This window comes from Chiloscyllium plagiosum, chromosome 6 (assembly GCF_004010195.1).
Source record: "Chiloscyllium plagiosum isolate BGI_BamShark_2017 chromosome 6, ASM401019v2, whole genome shotgun sequence".
Classification (NCBI taxonomy): Eukaryota; Metazoa; Chordata; class Chondrichthyes; order Orectolobiformes; family Hemiscylliidae; genus Chiloscyllium; species Chiloscyllium plagiosum.
The window spans coordinates 23,733,249-23,757,763 of NC_057715.1; the positions used below are offsets into that span (position 1 = coordinate 23,733,249).

The 24,515-nt window shown below is 39.5% G+C and overlaps 1 protein-coding gene across 1 annotated transcript in view; it reads right to left on the minus strand.

Annotated features, from left to right (window-relative positions):
- LOC122550513 (kelch-like protein 1) overlaps positions 1 to 24,515 on the minus strand; it is a 423,308-nt gene that overhangs the window by 224,509 nt on the left and 174,284 nt on the right. Inside the window, exon 4 of the mRNA XM_043691355.1 lies at positions 2,841 to 3,037. Coding sequence (XP_043547290.1) covers positions 2,841 to 3,037 — 197 coding nt within the window. The remainder of the gene's footprint in view (positions 1 to 2,840; positions 3,038 to 24,515) is intronic.

Here is a 24,515-nt window from a genome sequence, read left to right on the forward strand (position 1 = left end):
TCTTCTGTTGGCAATTCTGTTCCACAGCCTCAGGAAGGTAACATTGGTGAACCTGAGAAAAGTTTCCAATTCTCAACAGGCATCCAAAAACCACAGCCATTTTCCCATGTGCCGGGGAGAGATTTTCCCCTGTTACTCATTGATTTCGGTTTTCTTAGGGCTCCTTGATGCCACATTTGATTGAATGCAGCCTTGATATCAACGGCTGCTACTCTCACTTCTCCTCTGAATTCAGGTCTTTTGTCTGCATTTGAATCATGGTTGTAATGTGGTCAAGAGTGAATGGTCCTGGCAAAACCCAAACTGGGCATCGGTTTTGTTGCTGAGCAGATGCTACATAATAGCACTGTTGATGACACCTTACATCATTTTATCAATGATTGAAAGTAGACTGATGCAACGGTAATTGGCCAAGTTGGATTTGTCATGCTTTTTGTATACACAGCATTCCTGGGCAATTTTCCACATTATCAGGTAGATGCCAGTGTTGTATCAGTACTGGAAGGGTTTAGCGAGCAGCACGTTTTGAAGGACAAATCTTCAGTACCATTGCTGGAATGTTGTTAGGGCCTATAGACTTAACATTATCCAGTGTCTCCAACTGTTTCTTGATATCTCATGCAGTAAGTCGAATTCGCTCAACACTGGCACAGGGATCGACTGGAGGATCATTCACTCAGCACTTCTTGCTGAAGCTTACTGTGAATGCTTCAGCCTTAACTTTCACAATAATGTGTGGGCTCTTCCATCACTGAGGATGGGGAGACGCCTCCTCCAGTGATTTGTTTATTGTCTGCCATCATTCAGGACTGCCAAACTTAGATCTGATCCACTGGCTGTGGGATTGCTTAGCTCTGTCTATCACTTGTTGCTTATGCTAATTGGCAATGCAGGTAGTCCTGTTTGGTAGCTTCACCAGGTTGATACCTCATTTTTTTTAAAAAATCACACAACACCAGGTTATAGTCCAACAGGTTTACTTGGAAGCACTAGCTTTCGAAGTGCTGCTCCTTCATCAGGTGGATGAAGAAACAGAGCTTTGAAGGCTAATGCTTCCAAATAAACCTGTTGGACTATAACCTGGTGTTGTGTGATTTTTAACTTTGTCCACCCCAGTCCAACACTGTCTCCTCCAAATCATGAGCTCATTTTTAGGTATGCCTGGTGCTGCTCCTGGCATGCCCTCCTGCACTCTCCATTGAACCAGGGTTGATTCCCTGACTTGATGATAATGATTGAATTAAGGATATGCCAGACTATAAGGTTGTGGATTCTGGTGGAATATAATTCAGTGACTGTTGATGGACAACAGCGCCTCATCGATGCCTAGTATGGTGTTGCTAGATCAGTTCAAAGTCTGTCCCATTGAGTATCATGACAGTGCCACACATTTGTGTACGAAATACAGAAAGCTAGCACAGAAGTGCAACAGATAATCAGGAAGGCTAATGAAATGTTGTCCCTTATTTCAAGAGGGGTTGAAGTATAAGACTAGGGAGGTCTTACTGCAACTATGCAAGCTTCTGGTGAGACCACATTGAAGTACTGTGAGCATTTTTGGTCCCTGTATTTAAAGAAATATATCATTTCATTGGAGGTAATTCAGAGAAGGTACATTAGAATGATCCCTAGTGTGGAGGGGTTGTTCTACAAGCAAAGGTTGAACAGGTTGGGACTCTTCTTACTGACGTTTAAAAGAATGAGAGGTGATCTCATTAAAACATATAGGATTCTTAAGTGGCTTGACAGAGTAAATGCTGAGAGGATGTTTCCCCTCATGGGAGAGTCTAGGTCCAGAGGGTATAGTCTCAGAATAAAGGGGCACCAAACTAAATGGAGTTGTGGAGGAATTTCTTCTCTCAGAGGGTTGTGAGGTTTTGTAACTCCTTGTCGCAGAAAGCTGTGGAGACAGAGTCCTTGTATATACTTAATGCTGAGATAGATAGATTTTTGATCAGGAGGGGGATCAAAGGTGATGGGGAAAGGGGAGGAAAGCGGATGTGATGAATGTTGGATCAGCTATGATCCAATCTGAATAGCAGATCAGTTATGATCTTATTGAATGGTGAAGCAGGCTTGAGGGTCGAATAGCCCAGTCTGATTCCTATTTCTTATCGTTGTATGGCTATGATGAATTAGCTCTGCACAGACTGAGTATCAAATCTGAAGCTTTTGTTGCCTGTGTTCTTTCAGAACTCAGCTCATAAGCTTGTGGAACTATTGGGAATGCTCACTTAGGGAAGTGACACCCATTTGAAATTTTAAGCCAGACCAAATTAAAAAAGCAAATCCGTGATTGACCATTATGGATCTGCTGTCAAAACTATTCAAAATAATGTCAAGAAGACAGACATCCACACCAACATTGAAATCAATCAATCACCACAATTTATAGAAGGCCGAAATGGCAAATTTATTTTAACAGCTCTAGCACATGTAAAGTGGGGGTGTATTTACAAATTTTCATTCCTGATATGGAGCTTTGCTTCAGCAGAAAATAATGCAGTAGATTAGTAGAAGGGGGCTATTCATTCCATTAAGCCTGTGCTGGCCCTTTGAGCAATTAAATTAGTTACACCACCCTGCATAATGTTAAAAAATCAATAGCCTCACCACTAGATTTTCCATCAGTTGACTGTGTAAAATTTATCATGGTAAAATTTAGACCAGGGAAGCAATCTTCATGATTTATATTTCTGAGATGAATGGGCACATCAGCCCACCATTATACATTATACATTCCTGAGAAAGTCCGTTCACGTAGCAAAATATACATGCAGGGACAAGGAAGAAGTGAAGCAAGAAGGTGATTTGAAATAAAACATCTCCTGTCACCTTACCATAGTATAGCTGTGAGCCACCTTCATTAATTCAGTGCAGCCCTGAGCATCAGCAAATGCACGGATACCCAGGCAGTTTGATGGATGGAGCAGTTTCATTAGGAAATGGCAGCATACTTCCACCACTTGGGAGAGCTGGAGCAGGCAGGCAGCTGCTAAGAGATTCTCAATTGTCTCCTCCTTTAACTCAAGGCAGCCTGAAAGAAATACATTCCCAAAACACACGGTGACAACTATGCTCTCAAGAGTGAAACAGTAAACAAAGATTACCAAAAGAGATTTTTTTTTGCACAATATTCACAGTGATACACTTTGCTCTCTCTGCCTAAGAATAATATCAATAAGCATGCAAAGTTACATTTTAAAAAAAACTGTGCAAATCCAATTCTATCGAGCTAGATTACTTTCAGCTGAACTGTTTAACAAACCTTCTTTGGTAATCATGGTATTGAAACATGCAATTCAGAGGACAGATAACCATTTCCGCACCTTCAGTACAGCAACACGAACTAGACTTTCTAATCAGCGTAATTTTATTGCCATAATTCACCTATTTATTTCAAATTGGTCAACTAAACAAAAATAACCTTCCTCAAAAATCTGAGGAAATATTTATTGAATAATGCAAGCATGGAATGGATGAAAAATACACAACAATAAATCTTAATAATCATAATAAATTCTGACTGATAACTGGAAATTCAATTCCATTTCCCCAGCTTCATCTATGCATGAAGTTAGTGTGAGACATAAAAGTTAAAATAAACTTAGAACAAATTAGTTTAATCTTTGTACATTTATTTGACTTTAGGATGTGGGCGGCACTTGATAAACCAACAATCATTACCCATCTCTAGTTAGTGTCAGGGCATGAATAGTTTGACACATATTTTGGACTGAAGTCATATATAAAACAGAGAAGTTAGTGTTAACAGGTCCTCTCCTCTGAAGGGCTTTTGGTTTTATAACATAAGTTTCATGGCCATGTTTCCTTGAATGGAGATCCACATTTTATCAGATTTATTGAATTCAATTTCTTGACTTTCCTCGTGTGAGATTGAACTCCCAACAATTAACTGTCAGCCTATTTTCATAAGCTCTTCATTTCTACGTGTGTGGCTGCACAAAAATACTTTAAAGACAGTACTTGAGGAACTGCATTGTTATCTGTACCATTTTCAAAATTATTTTTAATCTGATTGAAACAAAATATTTAGTTTAAAACTTGTCAGCTGAACTAAATTCAAGAGTCTTCGATATTGTGAATGCTTTCAACGCCAATCTAGAATTGAGTCGCATAGTTTTCTCCTAGATGGGCTGATTCTCCCTGATCCAGCTCAATGAGGAGAGGTTGATATTTTCATTGGAAGAGATCCAATGTGCTGAAATACATTTGCTCTTTACTCAAAAGCTTAAATAGTTTCCCAAATGGCAAAGGTTTTCTTTTGCATAAGAGCTATCTCTCCCACCCCATCCATATCTTAAAATTCTTCTCAATGGGATAGGGATGCCTAGCGAAATGAAAGCTTCCTAACACTGCCAAACATTGGAAATTCCCTGCATTACATGTGGGAGTTTATGTTCTAAAATATTTGTAACTCAGGTACCAAGAATTCTAATGTGGTGGAAAACATTCTACAAATAATAGTTTAATCTACGACTTTATGACGCTAAACATGGACAGAGGCACCCGAAATGTTAACCCAAGACAGGTCGCAAGACCTCTTCTTTCATGGGATGTGGACATAACAGGCCAGGTTAGCATTTATAGCTTATCCTGAAATGCCCAAGAGAAGGTGATGGTGAGTTGCCTTCCTGAGCTGTTGTAGTTATACTGACAATGCTGTTAGGAAGGGACTTGCCCAAAATTTTCACACAGCTAAATTGAAGGGCTGGCAATACATTCCCACGTCACAATGTTATGTGGCCTGGAGGGGAATTTACAGGTGTCCCATCACTTCAAAGTGGGCCTCATGATTACTAGTTCAATGACGTTTTTTATGGACTTGGCCAGACCACTCCAAACATTCTTTAGCAGACAGCCCAGACCATAACTTTGCAATTTGTTTTGGTAAGTATACAGAGAAAATTAACCAAAATAAATTAGTTAGGTTGACTACCAGATTTTAAAACAGACAAAAATGTATTTACAAAACTACTCAATGAAACACAAAGAGCAGAATAAAGAACCCATACAGAGTTCAGTCTATCCAACTAGACTAAATTATGCTGTTTTGAATATACACAACAGTCCCAATAAACAAACCCCTTAAACACAGTCAAAATAAAACAAAGGCTTATTGGTCGAGCTTAGAAGGGCAGAAGGAGAGAGAATATAGCAGCCTGTTTCCACACAGCCCACAGCTAAACTACCATTAGTTCTGGACTGAGCCGATCAGCTATAGAGCTCGCCATGCCCTCTTGACTTATACTTCTAAAAACATGAAAGGTTTGGCCTAAAGATTCATCTGTTTACTTATAAACAAAAGGCCTTTCATCTCTGTACCAAACCCAGCCGTTCTGGAGCCCGGCCTGTTTACAACCACTCTGACAAAAACCAAAGTAACAGTATACTGGAGAAAAGGAACAGCTTTTAGAAAAAAGGACCAGCTTTGTGACACGTCTCTCCTTAAAAGAAAATGAACCATCAATATCCAAAGATGGCTTAACTTTTAAAGCCCTTCAAAAGAACGGGTTTGTACTCTAAAACACATATATACACTACACTATCTAAACATGTGCAAACATGCACAACCACATGCAAAATCAGGCCATGGCGCCCTCATGCCTCTGTATCTCATTCGAGTCTTGATAACGCATCGGCAATCACATTTTCACGACCTGTCACATGTACATTTGTCAAATTAAATGGCTGCAACAACAAGCTCCATCTAACCAGTCTGGCATTTTTGTCACTTAAAGTTTAACACAAATGTCAATGATCAGTGCATACAATTGTCTCAGATGCATTGCTGGTAGTATAAACACTGAAATGTTGTAATGCCAACACCAAGCTCAAAGTCGTTTTCTCCACTGTTGAATATTTCTGTTGATGAACATTCAAATTCCTGGAAAAATATCCGATGGGTCTTTCTATTCCTTCGTCATCCTCCTGCAGGAGCACTGCACCGACACCTACATCACTGGCATCGATAGCCACCTTGAAAGGCTTTATGTAAACCAGTGTGACTAATACTGGGGCAGTGGTTAACATAGATTTTAGGCTGTCAAATACCTTTTGACAGTCCATTGTCCACTGAAACTTCTTGCCCTTTTTAATAATTCAGTGAATGGAGCAGCGACACTGCTAAAATTTGGCACAAACTTTTGGCAAAGTCCACTCAATCCCAGTAACTGTAGTACTGCTTTTCTCATTGACAGTGTGGGAAATTCCCCAATTACTTTTGTTTTCGGATCCTGTGGCGCCATTTGTCTGTGTCCAATAACTTGGCCTGAGATGGTGACTTGGGCTTTACCACCAAGCCTGCCTTCCAAAGTCGGTCAAGCATGTCTGATAAATGCTGTAAATGTTCCTTCCATGACTGACTAAAAATCACCAGGTCATCAACGTAAACAACACAGTTGGTAATCCGGCAATGACCTTAATAATTAGTATCTGAAATGTGGCTGGAGCATTTTTCATACCAAATGGCATGACTTTGAACTGATATAGTCCATTTGGCGTTACGGAAACTGAGATTGCCTTTGCTCTTTCTGCCAGTAGGAGAAAGTGAGGACTGCAGATGCTGGAGATCAGAGCTTAAAAATGTGTTGCTGGAAAAGTGCAGCAGGTCAGGCAGCGTCAAAGGAACAGGAGAATCTACGTTTTGGGCATAAGTCCTTCTTTTGGCATAAGCCCTTCTCTTTCTGCCAGTAGCCTCTGAGCAAGTCCAACTTAGAAATGTAAGTTGCTTGTCACACCTTATCGATACAGTCCTCCAACTCCAGAATTGGATGTACATCAGTCTTTGCAATGGCACTGGCTTTGCGATAGCCCACACATAACCATTGGGTACCATCTGGCTTTGGCATCATGACTATAGGTGAGCTCCAGTCACTGTAACTCACTTTGATTATGTCATCTTGGAGCATGCATTCTATCTCCTTCTGTACCTGTGCCAACTTTAGTGGGTTACACCTGTAAGGATGTTGCTTAATTGAAACAGCATCTCCTCTATCTACACCATGCACAATTAGGTTAGTACTTCCCAGTTTAAATTTCCACATATCTTCCCCTGTATTGGAATAGTAATAGCTCTTTCAAGTCATTTTGATTTTCTTTTGGAAGGTTAGTCAATAATTCATCACAATTTTTGACAAATTCCTCATTGTCCAATTTGATTTGAAGAATGTCCAATTCAGAATCCCCTGAATTCTTCTTTGTGTTCTGTGATCATTACCACCTTCTCCTCTTGCTTTCCTTCCCTGTCAAAATACCTTTTGAGCATTTTCACATGACACGCTCTGAGATTTCTTCCTGTCTGGAGTCCCTATCAAGTAGTTCACCCCACTCAATTTCCTCTCAATTTAATAAGGTCGACTAAACCTGGCTTTTAAAGGTTCACCTGTTACTGGAAGTAACACCAATACCTTATCCCCAATTGCAAAATTGCGAATTTGTGACTTCTTATCTGCTTTTAGTTTCATTGTATGCTGTGATACTTTTAAGATTTGACACACAGTCCAAATGGGTGGTCTCTGAATTCTAACTTATTATTTTTTCCTTAATCAATTTTAACGGTCTTCTCACTTCATGCCAAAAACTTAATTCAAATGAACTGAATTTGGTTGATTCATTTGGAGCATCTCTGGTCGCAAAAAGTACAAATGGAATTCCCTTATCCCAATCATCTGGATAATCCTGGCCATAAGCCCTCAACTTGGTCTTTAATGTTTGATGCCATCTCTCTAACACTCCCTTTGATTCTGGATGGTATGCAGTAGGTTTGAATTGCTTTATTCCCAAGTTATCCATAACCGCCTTGAATAATTTGGATGTGAAGTTTGACCCTTGATCTGACTGGATCTCTATTGGTCATATGTATTTTGTAAAAAAATTGAGTAATTCTTTTACAACCCTTTTAGCTGTGATGTTGCGTAATGGTATTGCTGCTGGAAATCTAGTTGACACATCCATTACTGTTAATAAATACTTATTCCCATTTTTTGTTTGAGGTAGGGGACATACACAATGAATCTTGTGAAAGGCTCGTCAAATGTTGGAATAGGTATTAAAGGTGCAGGCTTTATTACTGCCTGTGGTTTTCCAATTAGTTGACATGTATGACATGTCTAGCAAAATTCAACGATATCCTTGTGTAGTCCAGGCCAGTAAAATGTCTGTATTTTAGCCTCTGTTTTCCTCACTCCTAAATGACCTCCAATTAGTAGCTTATGTGCCACTTGCGGCACCTCCTTTCTGTACCCTACTGGCAAAACACTTTATGAATCTCTGCCTATTTTTCATCTGCTTGAATATGTGATGGTCTCCATTTCCTCATTAAGACATCATTTGTTAAGTAATAACATACAGGGATGCATTCACTCTCCTTCTCTGTATATGCCTTTTGATACAACTGTTTTAAGTTCTCATTTTTCTGCTATAATTCAATAACCTTAGCAGAGATAAAGATACTTGCACGTTTACATATGTGTTCCTGCTCAGTCCCACTTACCTGATCAAAAAAGGTCTTGGATAAAGCTATTTCAGCTTCCTTATCTGTGCCTTTTGACCTTTCCTGCTTCAACTTGTGCCTCTGTGATCTTGTGACCACACAAACTGGGAAGATCCCTGCATAAACGCCCTGCATTTCTTCAGTTGCTTGAGCCTCCACTAGTTTTTCAACTAGAGTAGGCAGCACACTTACCAGTCAATCAGCTAAATCATTTGCAAGGACAAATTGTATTCTTGGAGCTGAGAGTTTGTCCAGTAGTCCTACCAGAAATTCTCTTCTCTGGACACTCTAGTCTCACTTTACATAATTGAGCACTTTTTGTCTAATCATGGATTCCTGCTCCCAGTACCTTTTCAGGAGTACATATTTCCTCATCCCTCAGCATTACAGACTGAGAGGATCCCGTGTCCCTTAAATATTGTAACCTTTTTACCTGCTACTCCTGGCCTATGTGAATAAACTTTACCCTTGCATGCATATTTTTTCAAAAGAGTCATGCTGGAAAAGCACAGCAGCATCTGAGGAGCAGAAAAATTGATATTTCGGGCAAAAGACCTTCATCAGGAATGAGGCTGGGAGCCTCGTGGGTGAAGAGATAGATGAGAGGAGGGTGGGGCTGAGGGAAGGTAGCTGAGAGTGCAATAGGTGGAGGGAGGTTGGGGTAAAGGTGATAGGAAGATGATAGAAAGGTGGTGGGAAGGTGGAGCAGATAGGTGGGAAGGAAGATGAACAGATGGGAAAGGTCATGAGGATGGTGCTGAGCTGGAAGATTAGAACTGTGGTAAGTTGGGGGGAGGGGAAATGAGGAAACTGGTAAAATCCACATTGATGCCATGGGATCAGAGGGTCCGAAGCAGACGATGAGGGGTTCTGCCTCCAGGCATCGGGTGGTAAGGGAGTGGCGATGGAGGAGGCCCAGGACCTGCATATCCTCAGCCTCATTCCTGATGAAGGGCTTTTGCCCGAAACATCAATTTTCCTGCTTCTCGGATGCTGCTTTACCTGTGTGCTTTTCCAGCACCACACTCTTGACTCTAATTTCCAGTATCTGCAGTACTCACTTTTGCCCTGTATATTTTTTAAGCAGATTTGGCACTTCCTCCTTAATCAACCTCTGATTCAGCTTTCTAGCTTCCATTGGGCTTTTTGTTACCATGCCAACAAAACTTCCAGGCTTGTCCTGTTTTCCCACATCTGGCTTTTTCCTAGCCCACCAACACTGATTTCACGTGGCCCACTTTATTACAGTTAAAATACTGGAGCTTTTTTAACTTCTTTGTCGCCTTCAAGAGTTTCCTTTTTACCCTAAGGTAAGTTCTCCTTATGATCTTCACTGAGATCTACCTGTCCCTTTCCATGTGAGGATTTCTCTTTTCCCCAGTTTCTATCCCTCATGGACTGAAATTGATTCTGGAAGCCAAACCGAGTTTTATGGACCAGCTCATAATCATCAGCCACTTCAGCTGCTAAACCTGCTGTTTTAACTCTCTGCTCTTCCATCTGAGTTTGTGCTGCCTCAGGCAGTGAATTTTTGAATTCCTCCAAAATAATGACCTCTGCCAGGGCATCATAGGTTTGCTCTATTTTTAAAGCTCTTATCCACCTATCACAATTATTCTGTTTGATCCTTTCAAATTCAATATAGGTTTGACCAGGGTCCCTCCTTAGATTCCTGAAACGTTGTCTATAGGCTTCCGCTACAAGCTCATCTACACTTAAGTTGGCTTTTTTCATCTCATGATTCGGAGATGCCGGTGGCAATCACCTGATGAAGGATAGTCCAATTAAACCTGTTGGACTATAACCTGGTGTTGTGTGATTAATAACTTTTTTCACCTCATCATACTCCCCGACACCTCCTTTGATAGTGATACAAAGGCCACACTACCCCTACCTACAAGTTTTATTTGGATCAACAAAACCCACATGGTCACTGCCCACTGCATCTGTTTAGCCACTTTTTCAAATGAGATGAAAAAGGCTTCCACATCCTTCTCATCAAATCTAGGCAATGCTTGAACATACTTAAACAGTTTCTCATCAGGTTTTCGCCCACCATGGGTTTGCTCACCCCCACTCTCTTCCGCACTAGATTTGCCTTCAGCCTTCATCTCTATCCTTGTAATCCGACTTTCTGTTTTAAGTGTCAGTTTCTGAAATTCAAACTCTCTCTCTTTTTCTTTCTCTTCTGCTATAGCCCTTTGTTCTTCTTTCTCTTCTGCTTTCAACTGTAGCTCAAACTGTTTAATTTCTGTTGCCCTTTCGTTATCTCTTGCCTCTGACTCAAGCTGCTTCTTTTGCAATTGAATTTTTGCCATCTCTACAGATTCTGATTGTTTCTCCAGCAAGTTTAAATGTTGAGCCACTGCTGTGATTATCTCTCCTTTCCTCACAGAGGAGGCAGCTCCAATCATGGCTTGTCCGCTAATTCCTGCACTTTGGTCTTATTCACTCTTGTAAAATTTCCAAAGTCACTGTGTACACCTCCAGAGAACTCTTGGTGACTGAAAGAGCCATTGCTTGTCTACCTAATCAAACCAACACCCAAAATAATGACATTAGCACCTATCATCCACTGTTTAAAATCCCGCAAAGAGCCCCCAGTCTGTTATGGACTTGACCAGACCACTCCAAACATTCTTAAGCAGGCAGTCCAGGCCACAACTTTGCAATTTGTTTTGGGAAGTGTACAATGAATATTACCTTGAGTAAGTTAATTAGGTTGATTGCCCGGTTTTAAAACAGACTAATATTTATTCACAAAATTACGCAATGAAACACAAAAGAGCAGAATAATGAACCCGGCAGAATTCAGTCTATCCAAACTAGGCTAAATTATTCTGTTCTGAATATACATAACAGTCCCAAGAAACATAGTAAAAATGAAACAAAGGCTTACAGGTCAAAGTTAGAAGGGCAGAAGGAGAGAGAGTTTAGCAGTCTGTTTCCACACAGCCCATAGCTAAACTCCCATTAGTTCTGGACTGAACTGCTCAGCTATAGAGCTGGCCACACCTTATAAACAAAAAGACCTTTCATCTCTGTACAAAACTCAGCTGTTTCGGAGCCTGGCCTGTTTACAACCCCTCTGAGAAAAACCAAGGACACAGTATCCTGGAGAAAAGTCACAGCTTTTAGTAAAATGGACCAGCTCTGTGACACGTTACCATTATATCAGCATCTTCCGTTAATTTTGCAAATAAGGGAATCTAAGAGAAAAATGCTGTGTCTTTAGTGTGTACACTTAAGTGTGTGCATTTATTTACAGTAGAAACAAAGAAGTAAAGATAACTCTCGTTATGCGATTGTTAGTCTTTACATACCTGGGTGCCCCTTGATCAAGAAGGTTAAAGTCAAATGGACCTCAAACACTTGTAATTGAAAACTCAAATTTTGAAGAATATCTTGGAATGCTGGATTATTTCCACTGGAGGACAGCAAGCTAATGAAAGATTTAGTATTTGATGTTAAAATGAAGAGTTTTCGTCTCTTTTTGGAAAGTGTATTTCAATCAGTCAGTGGCAAGGCCACTAGTGGGTCTTTCCAGGAATCAAGACCTCAAGGGTACAAGTTCTATCTACCAAGCACTGGGGATCATTCAGAGACTGGCAGCTCCTTTCCTCAGCAGTGGCACAGGCAGGTGGTAGCTCATGTCAGAAGATAGGCTGCAGAGTCCCAGGTTGGTAGAGTGATCTGGGTAATGTCAGGGGACATTACCCAGGCTGAGAGTCATGGGGAGAGGTAAGCAGCAAGGTTGGCAGTAAGAGCAGAGGTCTCAGCCGGCCTCCCCACTTCCCAATGTCAATTCCTTCAATTGGCCACTTGAGTGGCCTCTCCTCCTGGAGATGATTAATTGATAACAGTTTTGTTGCTATACACACGCCATGGTGACTGGTCCAGTTGGTAATGGGGCGAGAATGCCAATCATGGACCTTCCTAATCTAATTATGGCAGAAGATGAAGTGCAGAGTGTTTCAGGTCTCCCACCACTCATGCTAATTAAATGTCCTTCTTACCTCCAAGCCCGCTGGCACAGAGAAAAACAATCCACCCTATGCACCATAATTACTGCAAGATCACTTACTACATCCCATACTAGGCCCAGAGCTTTCAATATGGGGGAAAAGTACTTCTGCTTAAAAACCTAGCCCAACTTATTGTAATATTTATAAATGGCAATTTATTATAACATTTGCCAAATTTCATTGTCTAAGAACGATCTTGAATCCTGGAAGAAGTCTACACTTTCTTGGTACATGGGATCATGTTGCAACTCTATCAAAATATTTGGTCAGTGCAACTTATCTTGTTTTGTTGAAGACTTATCCACAATAAAATTATTCCAATTGTCATTCACTAATCTTTATAATCTTACAAAATGTCTTTGACAGTTGACTTAACTGAATTTCCACAACACCAGACATATACTACCGTGATTATCCTGGAGGTATCATTGACCTGAACTCAGCCACTGAAATGTGATGGTGACTGGAATGGGTTAGATAGTATGTACTCTGCAGCAAATAACTGATCACTTAACTCCGTTGACAAGGTCAGGAGTGTTTCAAATACTCTACATGTATCCCAGATGGTTACAGCTATAACTCTTAAGAAGCCTGACACCATCTGGGATAAAACAGTTCATGCGATGGCACTTTATTTAGGAGCACTGATGTTCACTCCTTCCTCTGTTCGTATGTCATGGTTGGAGTATGCATTATGTTTAGGACATGATCTAGCATCTCGCCAAGGTTACTTTGGCACCTCGTACCAATCCTGCAACCTGTCTTAAGAATAAGGGCTTCAAGTACAACCTAATCACCTACAAGCTCTCCTCAAAATCAGAAATACATATATCCCAGATATGTATCAAGCATTCCTTCATATGACAAAAAAAAACCCCTAATGAACAACAATGTGGAATTGTTTTCACCACAGGGACTCCAGCTGTTTGTTAAGCTGTTCATTATTGCCTTCCTGGGGACAGCTAACATTTAAGAATAAACCCTGGCCTTGCTAGAAATGTCCACATTCTGGGAAAAGAAATATTATAAATTTGGTTGTAATAGACAAGTCTACTGCTTTCTTCTCACATGACTGTGTGGTGCGATAGATAGTGTGGGAGAGCTCTGAATTTGACTTTACACCAGGTGCAGTTTTACACCATTGTTCACAAAACTCAGAGGGCCTCCGCCACTGATTCAAAGTAACTTCACGCCCAAATTACACAATGAAGATATTATCATGCTGGAAGGACAGAATTCTGAAGCAAAATATGCCACACATTCGATCTATTTGTTTTATCTAGTGACTGCTAAGCTGACCAATGCATGTGTAAACTATTTCTCTTCCCAGGCAAAGTGAATAGAAATCCTGCATATCTAAATATTTTTACATCTATTAACTGTATGGATTTACACAACAGTATACATGTATTCAGTCCAAGTTATCAACTTGTATTGAGAAGCAATGCAAAAGATACCATCACAGGCATTTTTCTCAATCACAAACTAAAAAATTTTGGGAACCTTTCCAAGCAACCTGCAATGTATGTTTAGGAGTCATTCTTTCTCCTGTGTTATGACAGTAAAATATCTTGTGATATCCTAAGGTCATAACAGTCACTATGTAAATATATTTTCTTTCTTTCTGTTGAGGAAAGCCAGTGCCAGAGTTACTTATTCATTGATAATTAGAAAGTGTTGGCTTGAAGTGTCATTTGGCAGAATCTCATTTTAAGCTCTATGAGATCATGCCAACAATTTAATCCTGTTGGATGATGAGCTGCTCTTTTCATTCAGTTTCTCTGGTTCTATGATGAATTGTTGCTTTCATTCATTGATTTGTTGTGAACATTGTTGGAATGACCAGCATTTATTGCCTTTGGGACAAATTAGTGTCTTGTTTGCTCACTTCCAAGGGCAGTTAAAAGTCAACCACCTTTCTGTGATTCTTCAGTCACATAGACATCAAACTGGGCAAGAATGAAACAAGTTTCTTCTTTGAAGGACATAAGTGAACCAGGAGTTTTTTTTTTATGACATACAGTAGTTTAATGGCCATTGTTGTGGGCAAGGTGAGTCACAGAGTCATACAACATGGAAACAGACCCTTTGGTCCAACCAGTCCATACCGACATAATCCCAAACTAAATTAGTCCCATCTGCCTGTGCTTTGTTCATATCCCTCCAAACATTTCTTATTCATGTACTTTTCTAAATTACTTTTAAATATTGTAAGTGTACCCATATCCACAACTTCCCCTGGAAGTTCATTCCACACAAGATTCAGTTTCTGAGAAAAAAGGTCACCCCTCAAGTCTTTTTTAAATCTTACTCCTCTCACCTTAAAAATATGCCCCTCATCTTGAACTCCCCACTCTCGGGAAAAGACAGCTAACATTCACATTATCTAAACCTTTCAACCTCCTATGCTCCACTGAAAAAAAGTCCCATCCCATCCAGCCCCTCCTTATAACTGAAAATTTTCCATTCCCAACAACATCCTGATAAATCTTTTCTGAATCCCTTCCAACTTAATAATATCATTCCGATAACAGGGTGACCAGAACTGGACACAGTACTCCAGAAAAGGTCTCACCAATCTCCACATAATGTCCCAACTCCTCTGCTCAGATGTCTGAACAATGAAGGCAAGCATACTAAACACCTTCTTAAACACCTTGTTGACACGTGATACACACTTCAAACAATTATGAACCTGATCCCCTAGGTCTCTCTGTTCTACAACTCTACCCAAGGCCCTACATTTAATTGTATAAATCCTGCCCTTGTTGTTTTACCAAAGTACAATCTTTCAATAATGGGAATTAAACTCCATCTGCCGCTCCTCAACCCATTGACCCAATTGATCAAAATCTGTTTGTAATCTTAGATAACCTTCTTCACTGTGCATTATATCACCAATTTTGGTGTCATCTGCAAACTTACTAATCATGCCTTCTGTATTCTCTCCTGTCATTTATATAAATGACAACAAAAGTGGACCCACCACTGATCCCTGTGAAACAATGCTAGTCACAGGCCTCCAATCTGAAAAACAACCCTCCACCATCACTCTCTGTCTCACCACCAAAGTCAGACTCACAGGTCTATAGTTCCCAGGCTTTCCTTACATTCCTTCCAAAACAAAGGAATAACATTAGCCATTCTCCAGTCATCAGGCACCTCACCCATAGTTATAAATGATACAAATATTTCTGCAAGCGACGCTGCAATTTCATCCCTAACTTCCTACAACATCCTGGGATGCACTAGATCAGGTTCTGAAGATTTGTCCACCTTTATATTTTCTAAAATATCCAGCACTTCTTCTGTGATGTGAATTGATTTCAAAACATCAGCATTTATTTCCCTGAATTCTCTCATCTCCATTTCTTTCTCTTCAGTAAAAATTGATGTGAATTTTTCATTTAACATATCTCCCATCTCCCAAGGTTCAATACAAAGATAATTTATTTGGTCTTTAAAGGGCGCTAATCTCTCTCTAGTTGCTCTCTTGCTCTTAATATACTTGTAAAGTCTCTTTGGATTACCTTCAGTTTATTTACCAAGTCTATCTTATATCCTCTTTTTGCCTGCTTATCTCCCTCTTAAGAATGCCCCTGCACTCTTTGTACCGTTCAAGAGATTCATTTGAATGCAATTGTCTACATGTATATATGATTCTGCTTTATTCTTGACTAGAACCTCAATATTTTTATTCATCCATTGCTCTCTAATCTTACCAACCTTACCCTTACCTTAACAGGAACATAATGACTCTGAACTTGTGTTATCACGCTTTTGAAAGCCTCCCACTTATCAGATGTACTTCAACTGCAAATAATCTACTCCAATTAATTTTTTGAAATTCTTATCTCATAGCTTTAACATTTGCTTTCCTCCAGTTAAAACTTTAGCTTTGATTAGTCGACCCAGTGTTCCCTTACTATCACTTCAGTCATTTGCCCTTCTATTCAACTAAGCGACAGTCAAACTGAGCTACTCCTCTAGTAGGACTATTTACATATTGATAAAGAAAGTTTTCTTGACCACACTAAACAAATTCTTCACCATCCAAACGTTTAAGATCAGGGTAGTTCCATTCAATGTTTGGAAAATTAAAATAATCCACTGTGACCTCATTATTCTTATACATTGTTTTGAGATCTTTCTACATATTTGTTCCTCAATTTCCCTCTGGCTACTGGGGGCTCTATAGTACAATCCCATCAAGGTGATAATTGTTTTTTTATGTCTACTTTCAACCCATATATTTTCACTGGGTTATTTTTCAGAAATACCTTCTCTAATTACACAGAGGTGGTGATCTGATAATGTTTCCCCCTTCTTCTCATCTCTTGCTGGTTTCTTAGAGTGTTTTAATCTTGAGGTTTTGCAATTTCCATTGATAAATGCAAAGTATTCTTTTGGCTAAGTTTAAATCCAAAGTAAATATAAATGTTTGCTTACATGACTCCATGGATTGTAAACATAATGAAACATGTACACTCCCTCATGCACCCAGGTGCAGACACACATGTTGGATTCTGGAAACAAAACTGGCATTTTTGTTATTAGCAAAAGATTCAAGAAGCAAATCATGGGTTCAAATTTCATTCTTTTAAAATGCACTTTTTGTAGGCCTGGAAAAACTCTCTCTCTCCTGTGGTTATTTTGGTAAATGGAAATTGGAAGTCTTTGGATTTCCAAACAAGTAATGGCCATTTTTAGGCAGATCTGAATCTTTGCAGGTGAAAATAATTCAGTGTCCCTCACACCTCCTGGGTTGACGGGTTGTTGACTGGACATGGCTCTGTTTTTCTAATTGGAGGAAATGTCCTTCTTGTATTGAAGTTTTCCAGATAGTTTTATCTTTGTCGGGTTCTTAGAGTAATATGATTTGTTATCTGAAGTCAGCTTTTGTCACATAATCAATATTTCTGTCATTCACCCAGAACACCAGATTTAATGGTAAGGTCCTGGGGAGTATTGCCAAACAAAAGGGAGTGTGGAATTCAGGTCCATTGTTCCTTGAAAGTGAAACAGTGAAGAAGGCATATGGAACACTTGTCTTTATTGGTCAGGACATTGAGTATAGCAGTTGGCAGGACAATGGTTAGGCCACTTTTGGAATACTGCGTTCAATTCTGGTCTCCCAAATATAGGAAGAATGGGAAACATGAAAAAATTCAAAAAAGATTTACAAAGATGTTATCAGGGTTGGAAGGTTTGAGCTACAGGGAGAGGTTGAATAGGTTGGGGCTATTTTCCCTGGAGTGTTGGAGGCTGAGGGATGACTTTATAGAGGTTTATAAAATCATGAGAGGTATTGATAGGATAAATAGACAAGGTCTTTACCACATATAGGGGACTCCAAAAATAGGTTTCACATGACAGGGGAAAGATTTAAAAGGGACCTAAGGAACAACGTTTTCACACAGAGAGTAATGCATGAATCGAATGAGATGCTAGAGGAGATGGTAGAGACTGGAACAATTACAGCATTTAAAAGGCATCTGGATGGGTACATGAATATGGATTGAAGAGGTAGATGGACCAAATGCTGGCAAATAAACTAGATTAATATAGAATATCTGGTTGGCATGGATGAGATGGACCGAATGGTCTATTTCCATGCTGTATGTCTCCATGGCTCCATGATTAATTTAAAGTATGAAGTCACTGCTATGCAATGGAGAATGGGTGATGCCCCTTCACATCTACTCGTGGTGTGACGTTTCTTTACCACTGTCGTTGTGAACTTTTGAGCTTGGAGGCTATAAGTCTAGGGGTTAAGAGAATTTGAGTTTTTGCTCAAACAACAAGGAATAAAAGGGATGCATTCCACAAATTGTTTTCATACTGGTATATCCATTCAAAGGATGCAACCACGGTCAAGTTAAATTTTAAGCACTTTCCAGTAACATGAGTTAATCCTTTTTACCACATGCAATGGCCCCAGTTGTTAGAACCAGTGGACAAGTCAGGTCCCAAAATGAACCTTTCCATTGTAGGTCTTTTTTAAATTTTTATTTAACATGGTGGTTACTCATTGAAATGTAGTCATGTAGGGCTGCAGAGTTTTTTCAACAAATTAAATGATTACACACAAAACAAAAACTAAAACATAAAAGAAACCCAAGCTCTCGGGGTATCGGACACAGTTACAATAATCTTAGATCACTCAGCAAAACTAAGGTTCAGAGTCAAGAGGGAGGTCAGGCAGCATCCAAGGTGCAGGCAAATCAATGTTTCAGGCATAAGGTCTTTATCAGAAATTACTGATGAAGGGCTTATGCCCAAAACGTCGATTCTCCTGCTCCTCAAATGCTGCCTGACCTGCTGTGCTTTTCTATCACCACACTCTCGACTCTGATCTCCAGCATCTGCATTCCTCACTATTTCCTACTTAAAACTAAGTTTCAGCGAATACACAAAGCCATCGCATTTACAGTGATTCAAAGCCAGAAGATTTACTGACCAGAATTTGCGAGCAATGACAATCTCGTGCAGATGGCCAATCGACTACTTTATTTTTATGCAACAAAAGAGTTTCATGTTTTTGACAGGACATTCCAATTAGAAGTTAATCAAGAAAGTGGAGCCATACTTCCATTTTCAATGGATCCTCATAATGCAAACCAGTTGAGGGTAGGCAAACCACTCCCATACTTTCACAGTGATCAGCTGATGTTTTCTGAAATGTAAAGATCCAGAATCATAGACAGCCATTTTATTGGCTGCTGATAAATGCTAATTACATAAGGCTACTATGTGGTCAGTGTGCCAGGAGGGTAGAGTGCTAGGTGAGTAGGGTGCCAAGTGAGTCATGGAGTTGAGTGCAAGGTGGTTAGGGACCCAAGTAACTCAGGGTCCAGCCAGTGCATAAGGTTGCAAGGAGTCCAGGTAACTAAAAGAGTGTTTAAGGCATGTCTGAGTGGTGGGAGTTATCTGTTCCAGTGCGTGGGCAGGGTGCAGTGTCAGACCCTAGATGGAGGGGACTTGCAGGGTCCTGGGGAGACTATGGGAGGGAAGGAGGAAGGGAAAACTTGGGTCCTGAGAAACAGTACAGGGGTTTTGGGTTCTGAGCAGGTAGGAATCTGGTCCAATGACTGGTTAGGGTGTTGGGTACAATGTTTAAGTAGGAGTTGTTGGGTGCCAGGAATGGGGTTGTTGGGCTTGGATCAGAGTTGGTGGGGTAAGGTCTGAATCTGGGGAATGGCACAGCTTGTCTGCTGGCAGGGGAAGGGATGATTGGATCTCAAAACTAGAGAAAAGCATACTTCTGAGGAGTTCCAAGTTGAGGGGAAGTGCTAAGCAGAAACTTTGGAATCTGCTACAATGGGGTTTCTGCAATTTCCAAATGAAACTCCCATTGATGCTTCAGAAACGTTTATCCAGCCATTGGAAAATCCAGGCCTACACCTCCATATGAAAATTGTGAGTTTGACTTAACTGTCCTGTAAACCATGGAGTCTTCTTACACAAATACTCACAAGAATGAGAGCTCAAACTTTCTCACTTTTGAATAACCTGCAGATTTCTAACTAAACACTCCTGATTTGGAAGTTTAATTAACAAAAACATTCGACTGAGCTACCTTATTCCCTCAAACTGTGCTGAGAAAGAGTCCATTTTTGGAGAAAGTTACATTTGCTTTTGAAGCCATTCATGTTTCCTCTAAACTACACTGTAAACATCTGGGTTTTGTAAACCAAAAATCAATCCTTGATGATTTAAGACTGAAAAAAAGCTAATGGCTTTTAATGTTTATTCTATCTGTCAGAAACCACCTCAGTATTTTGTCAGCATTATCAATCTTCCATGTACAAGTCAGGAGAAGCTTGTCTGATAGGGCCAATATTCTAGAAGGCCTCTAAACCAAAGATGTTGAACAAACACTCAGAATGGCTCTGAAGAAGATTCTCATCAAACTCAATCTATTTCTCTATTTCTCTCTGCACAGATGTTATCAGACTGTTACGCACCAGGCCAGACCACCTCAAAACATTTCAAGAAAATAGCCCACATCCTAACTTTGCTAGCTGTTTTAACCAGGTGCAATGCAGATATTCCAGGAGAGATGCAGCTGGTCAAACCACTTAGTTTTAAACAAAACAGAATTTATTTACAAGATTACCGAATGAAACACAAACAAAAGAGAACAAAATCCCGAAAATCTTAACTTATCCGAAAACCCAACAAATTTTACCAACTTAATGATGCTGTTCACAATACTTAAACAATCCCCATACACACCCCTTGGCACAAAAGGTAAAATTAAACACAGAGTCTTACAGGAGAGAAGTCAGAGAGTGTAAGGGTCAGCATGGACCCATTTCTCTTGGGTCCAGCAGCTTTGCAATAGCCTGACTGCTTTCAGTGAATAGCTAGCCTGGCAAAAACTACATCAAGCCAGAGAAAAGCTGAGCTAGGAGAACTGGCCACTCCCCTTTCATTGTTCAAGTGTTTTTTTTAGCAAACATCTTGAACACCTTTTGCCTGAGGCAGTCTCTGTTAGCTATAGTCAAGCAGGCCCTCAAACCCTTCAAACTTAAGACTTTGCGGACTCTGTGTCTTTTACAACCTCTTTGAAAAAACAGACAATGACAACATAATCTTCTTAAAGGAGCAGCATCATCACAAAACCTACAGAGTTTCTTCAACACTTCCTGTTCTTATTTCAGATTTCTAGCACCTCTAGTATTTTGCATTTATTTGTTATAGAAGGACTGAACCACAGAATTATTACAATGCAGAAGGAGGTCACTTAGCCCAATGTGCCTGCAGTGATTTTATTACCTGGTGTTTTTTACTCGTATCTGCATTTCCTTTAAAGCTTCCATCAAATCCTCATGCATTAATCAGTAGAAGAGGAACTTGTCAACAACAGTCAGTCTGAAGTCTCCTGTAGTCCAGATTCTAAACCTACATCTTTCTGAAAGGGTATTAGTGAATCAACAGACATCTACCATCATGGCCATCAGTGGACTCTTAATTCCAGATTTTTACTGAATGCAAATTCTGTCATCTGCCAAGGCAGGATTCAAACATTGATCCCTACAACATTACTTGGGTCTATGATTTAATTGAATGGTTTTGTGATAGTAATCACCTCTGCCTGATTGTCTGACCTATTTTTTTTTAAATTCTTGATAAATTATAACCAATGCCCAGTTGCCAATGTTTTAAAATCCAAACAATAAATATTATAATATAGGTCTGATAACTCCACAACTGACGCAAGAGTATTTTAAAATAGAACTAAAATTATGAGGTTAAAACAGACATGAGAGTTTTTTTTCCTCACAGTGCAGTGGGTTGAAAGTCTTTGGAATTCTTCCTGCAAAATGTTGAAAGCAGAGTTTTTGAATATTTTTAAGTTCAATGTGATTAGATTCTTGATAAGCAGGGCTAAAAGTTATCAGAGAGAGGCAGAATATGGATTTGAGGATAGAATTGATCAGCCATGATGCTATTGAATAGTGGAGTGGCTCAAAGTGTTGAATATCTTAGTTCAACTCCATGTTTGCATGTTCCCTGTTTATTTAACTGAACCATTGTAGGTTCCCAAGCTGCTATTTAGGTCTCCAGTTCATTAGTTCAGCAAAAATAACCATAGTATGACATTATGCCTAGTTAGCACCATAGCAGTGAAAACAAAAATCAACTGCCATGGAACTACATGAAAAAAAATAGAGGTCATAAACAAAGGGCTTACAATTTATTGCAGTATGTGTTGACACCTCATGTGAACTTCAGCAGTAAACTTCAAAAGGGAAGGTAACTTATGATACTACTTCACAACACCAACCATTCCATTCCTCCCCACCAACCTCCTGGAACTTGTAATGTATTTCCCAACCAGAGGAACTTGTTTTTTTCTCTCAAGCAATTCTATTAAATTCCATAATTGTATGTGGTATGGGACTTTGAAACCGGTCCTGGACGTTTAATTTCACAAGTGTTTAATAAAGAATATGTTTGAGGTGTTTCACTCCATTATTGGGCAAGGTCAACAAGGTTTCCAAAGCAGACACACAGAGTTGAGACAGGCATCCTAGTAAATGTAATAAAGAATAACTACATAATATGTACATACTCTTTTGTTGAAAAAGGGGGAACATGCCTTCCTAAACTGATAGTTTAGAGGCTGTGCTATCATTCTTGCAGTCAACAGTAAATTATAGAAAGTTGTCATTTACTTTCAAGACAATAGGTCTGACAATCTGTCCCCGCTTTTTGCTATTCATCTCCAGTACTTGCAGTAGGTATACAGGATCTCCAGACATGGACCAAGTTCCTTTTGTGCTGTGGAAGAGAGACTTCCCACCATCGGAGGCCCAATCTCAGGCTAAGTCCTTTGTAGCTCCCAACTTAAGTAGCATTCAACATATCTTAGAGTCAGACTATTAGCTGAACTGATTTGGATGGACTCCCAACTGAATCCATTGGGAATCCATTGGCACTGATGCAGACATTTCACCCTAATGTGTTTAATGCATTCACTAGGATGCCTGTCTCAACTGTGTGTGCCTGCTTTGGAAATCTTGTTGACCTTGTTTCATGAAATGAAACACCTCAAATATTTTTCATGCATAACCTAAACGAAGTCATAAATTTGTGAAACATATCCAGTTTTAAAGGAATGCGAATTGCACAGAAACTATAAAATCTGTCAATGCCGCAAACTGAAGTAAAAACACATTGAGTGCTTTAGCTATCTTGTCACAATTTTCTCGAGAATTACTTCAATCTCACTCCACATCCTCGCAGGATTTTTATTTATATGGGTTGTCAGTTGAGTCATTGGCTCTGGTTATTCATGGCAGACATGACAAATCAGATAACTAAAAGCCACAAAATGTGGGATGTATTGAAATCCATCCAAATGTATTTGTTACAGAGACGTGCGACAATGTATCAATGAATCACACAGCACTCTCCTGGGAGTCTAATTCTCAAGCTCTAAGTCTCTTTCCATAGTGTACATCTCTATAAGTGGATTATGAATCAACTTGTGAAATATCACTTGTCTCCTGTTCCAGTAACAAGACTTCAGAATGATTGGCAGAAGCAGGTAGTGAAACACAATCAGATCACTTCATGGTAGAATGTCTGGTGGTCTTTTAACAAAACGGTACTGTACATGCTTTTTTTTTGGCTGAGACAAATGAAGTTATCACGATTTTAATTGAAATTGTGAAAACAATAGAGAAGACTAATTAGTTCTTCAACAGAATGTTTTAGTTTTACTTGTGTTGTTTAAAGGGCATTTCTCAATAATTAGTGGAAGATTTAAATTCAAGTAGTCTTCTCATGATCATATCAACAATTTGCTTCAAAGAAAATGTCAGCATTAGTTAAGCATAGGATCCTGACTGCCTCTCACAACACAAAGAATCACAAAGGGTGAAATGTGAAAAGAACAAATGGTGCGAATTTAAATGAAAGCTTAATTCCCAAAGTACATATCTTAAAGTGAATAAATTAAAACCTGATATTTTGTACATATTGTAACCCCAGGATTTAGTCTACAGCATTCCTTGCTATATAAAATTTGATAGATAATTTTGTTTCAAATTTTTCTTCAGTCTATTATTTTATCTCTATCATTTGAGAAAATTGAGCCTCAAATTATAGCATCATGCACTATCCCCTTTGCTTAAAGTATTTGCAAGTAGCCATTTAGAGTTTACAATTAATATCGACTGTGATGGTCAAACATGAAATGATTTAAACTTCATCAAAACACAACACAACACTAAACCAAACCTGAAGGAACAACAAATAAACTAGTGTTGAAACTGAGATGCCGTTTTCCTGGGCTGGAGTATTCCTAGAAATGGTGCTCATTGTCTCAGGGTAAACAGTTAGCTCTTGAAGTCTAAGGGGAGCAAAAGTTTCTTCACTCAGAAGATTGAGAATTTGGAATTCCCTATCCCAGATATCTTTGGAAGTTCAGCTGCTGAGCACATTTCAGGCAGATATTAATG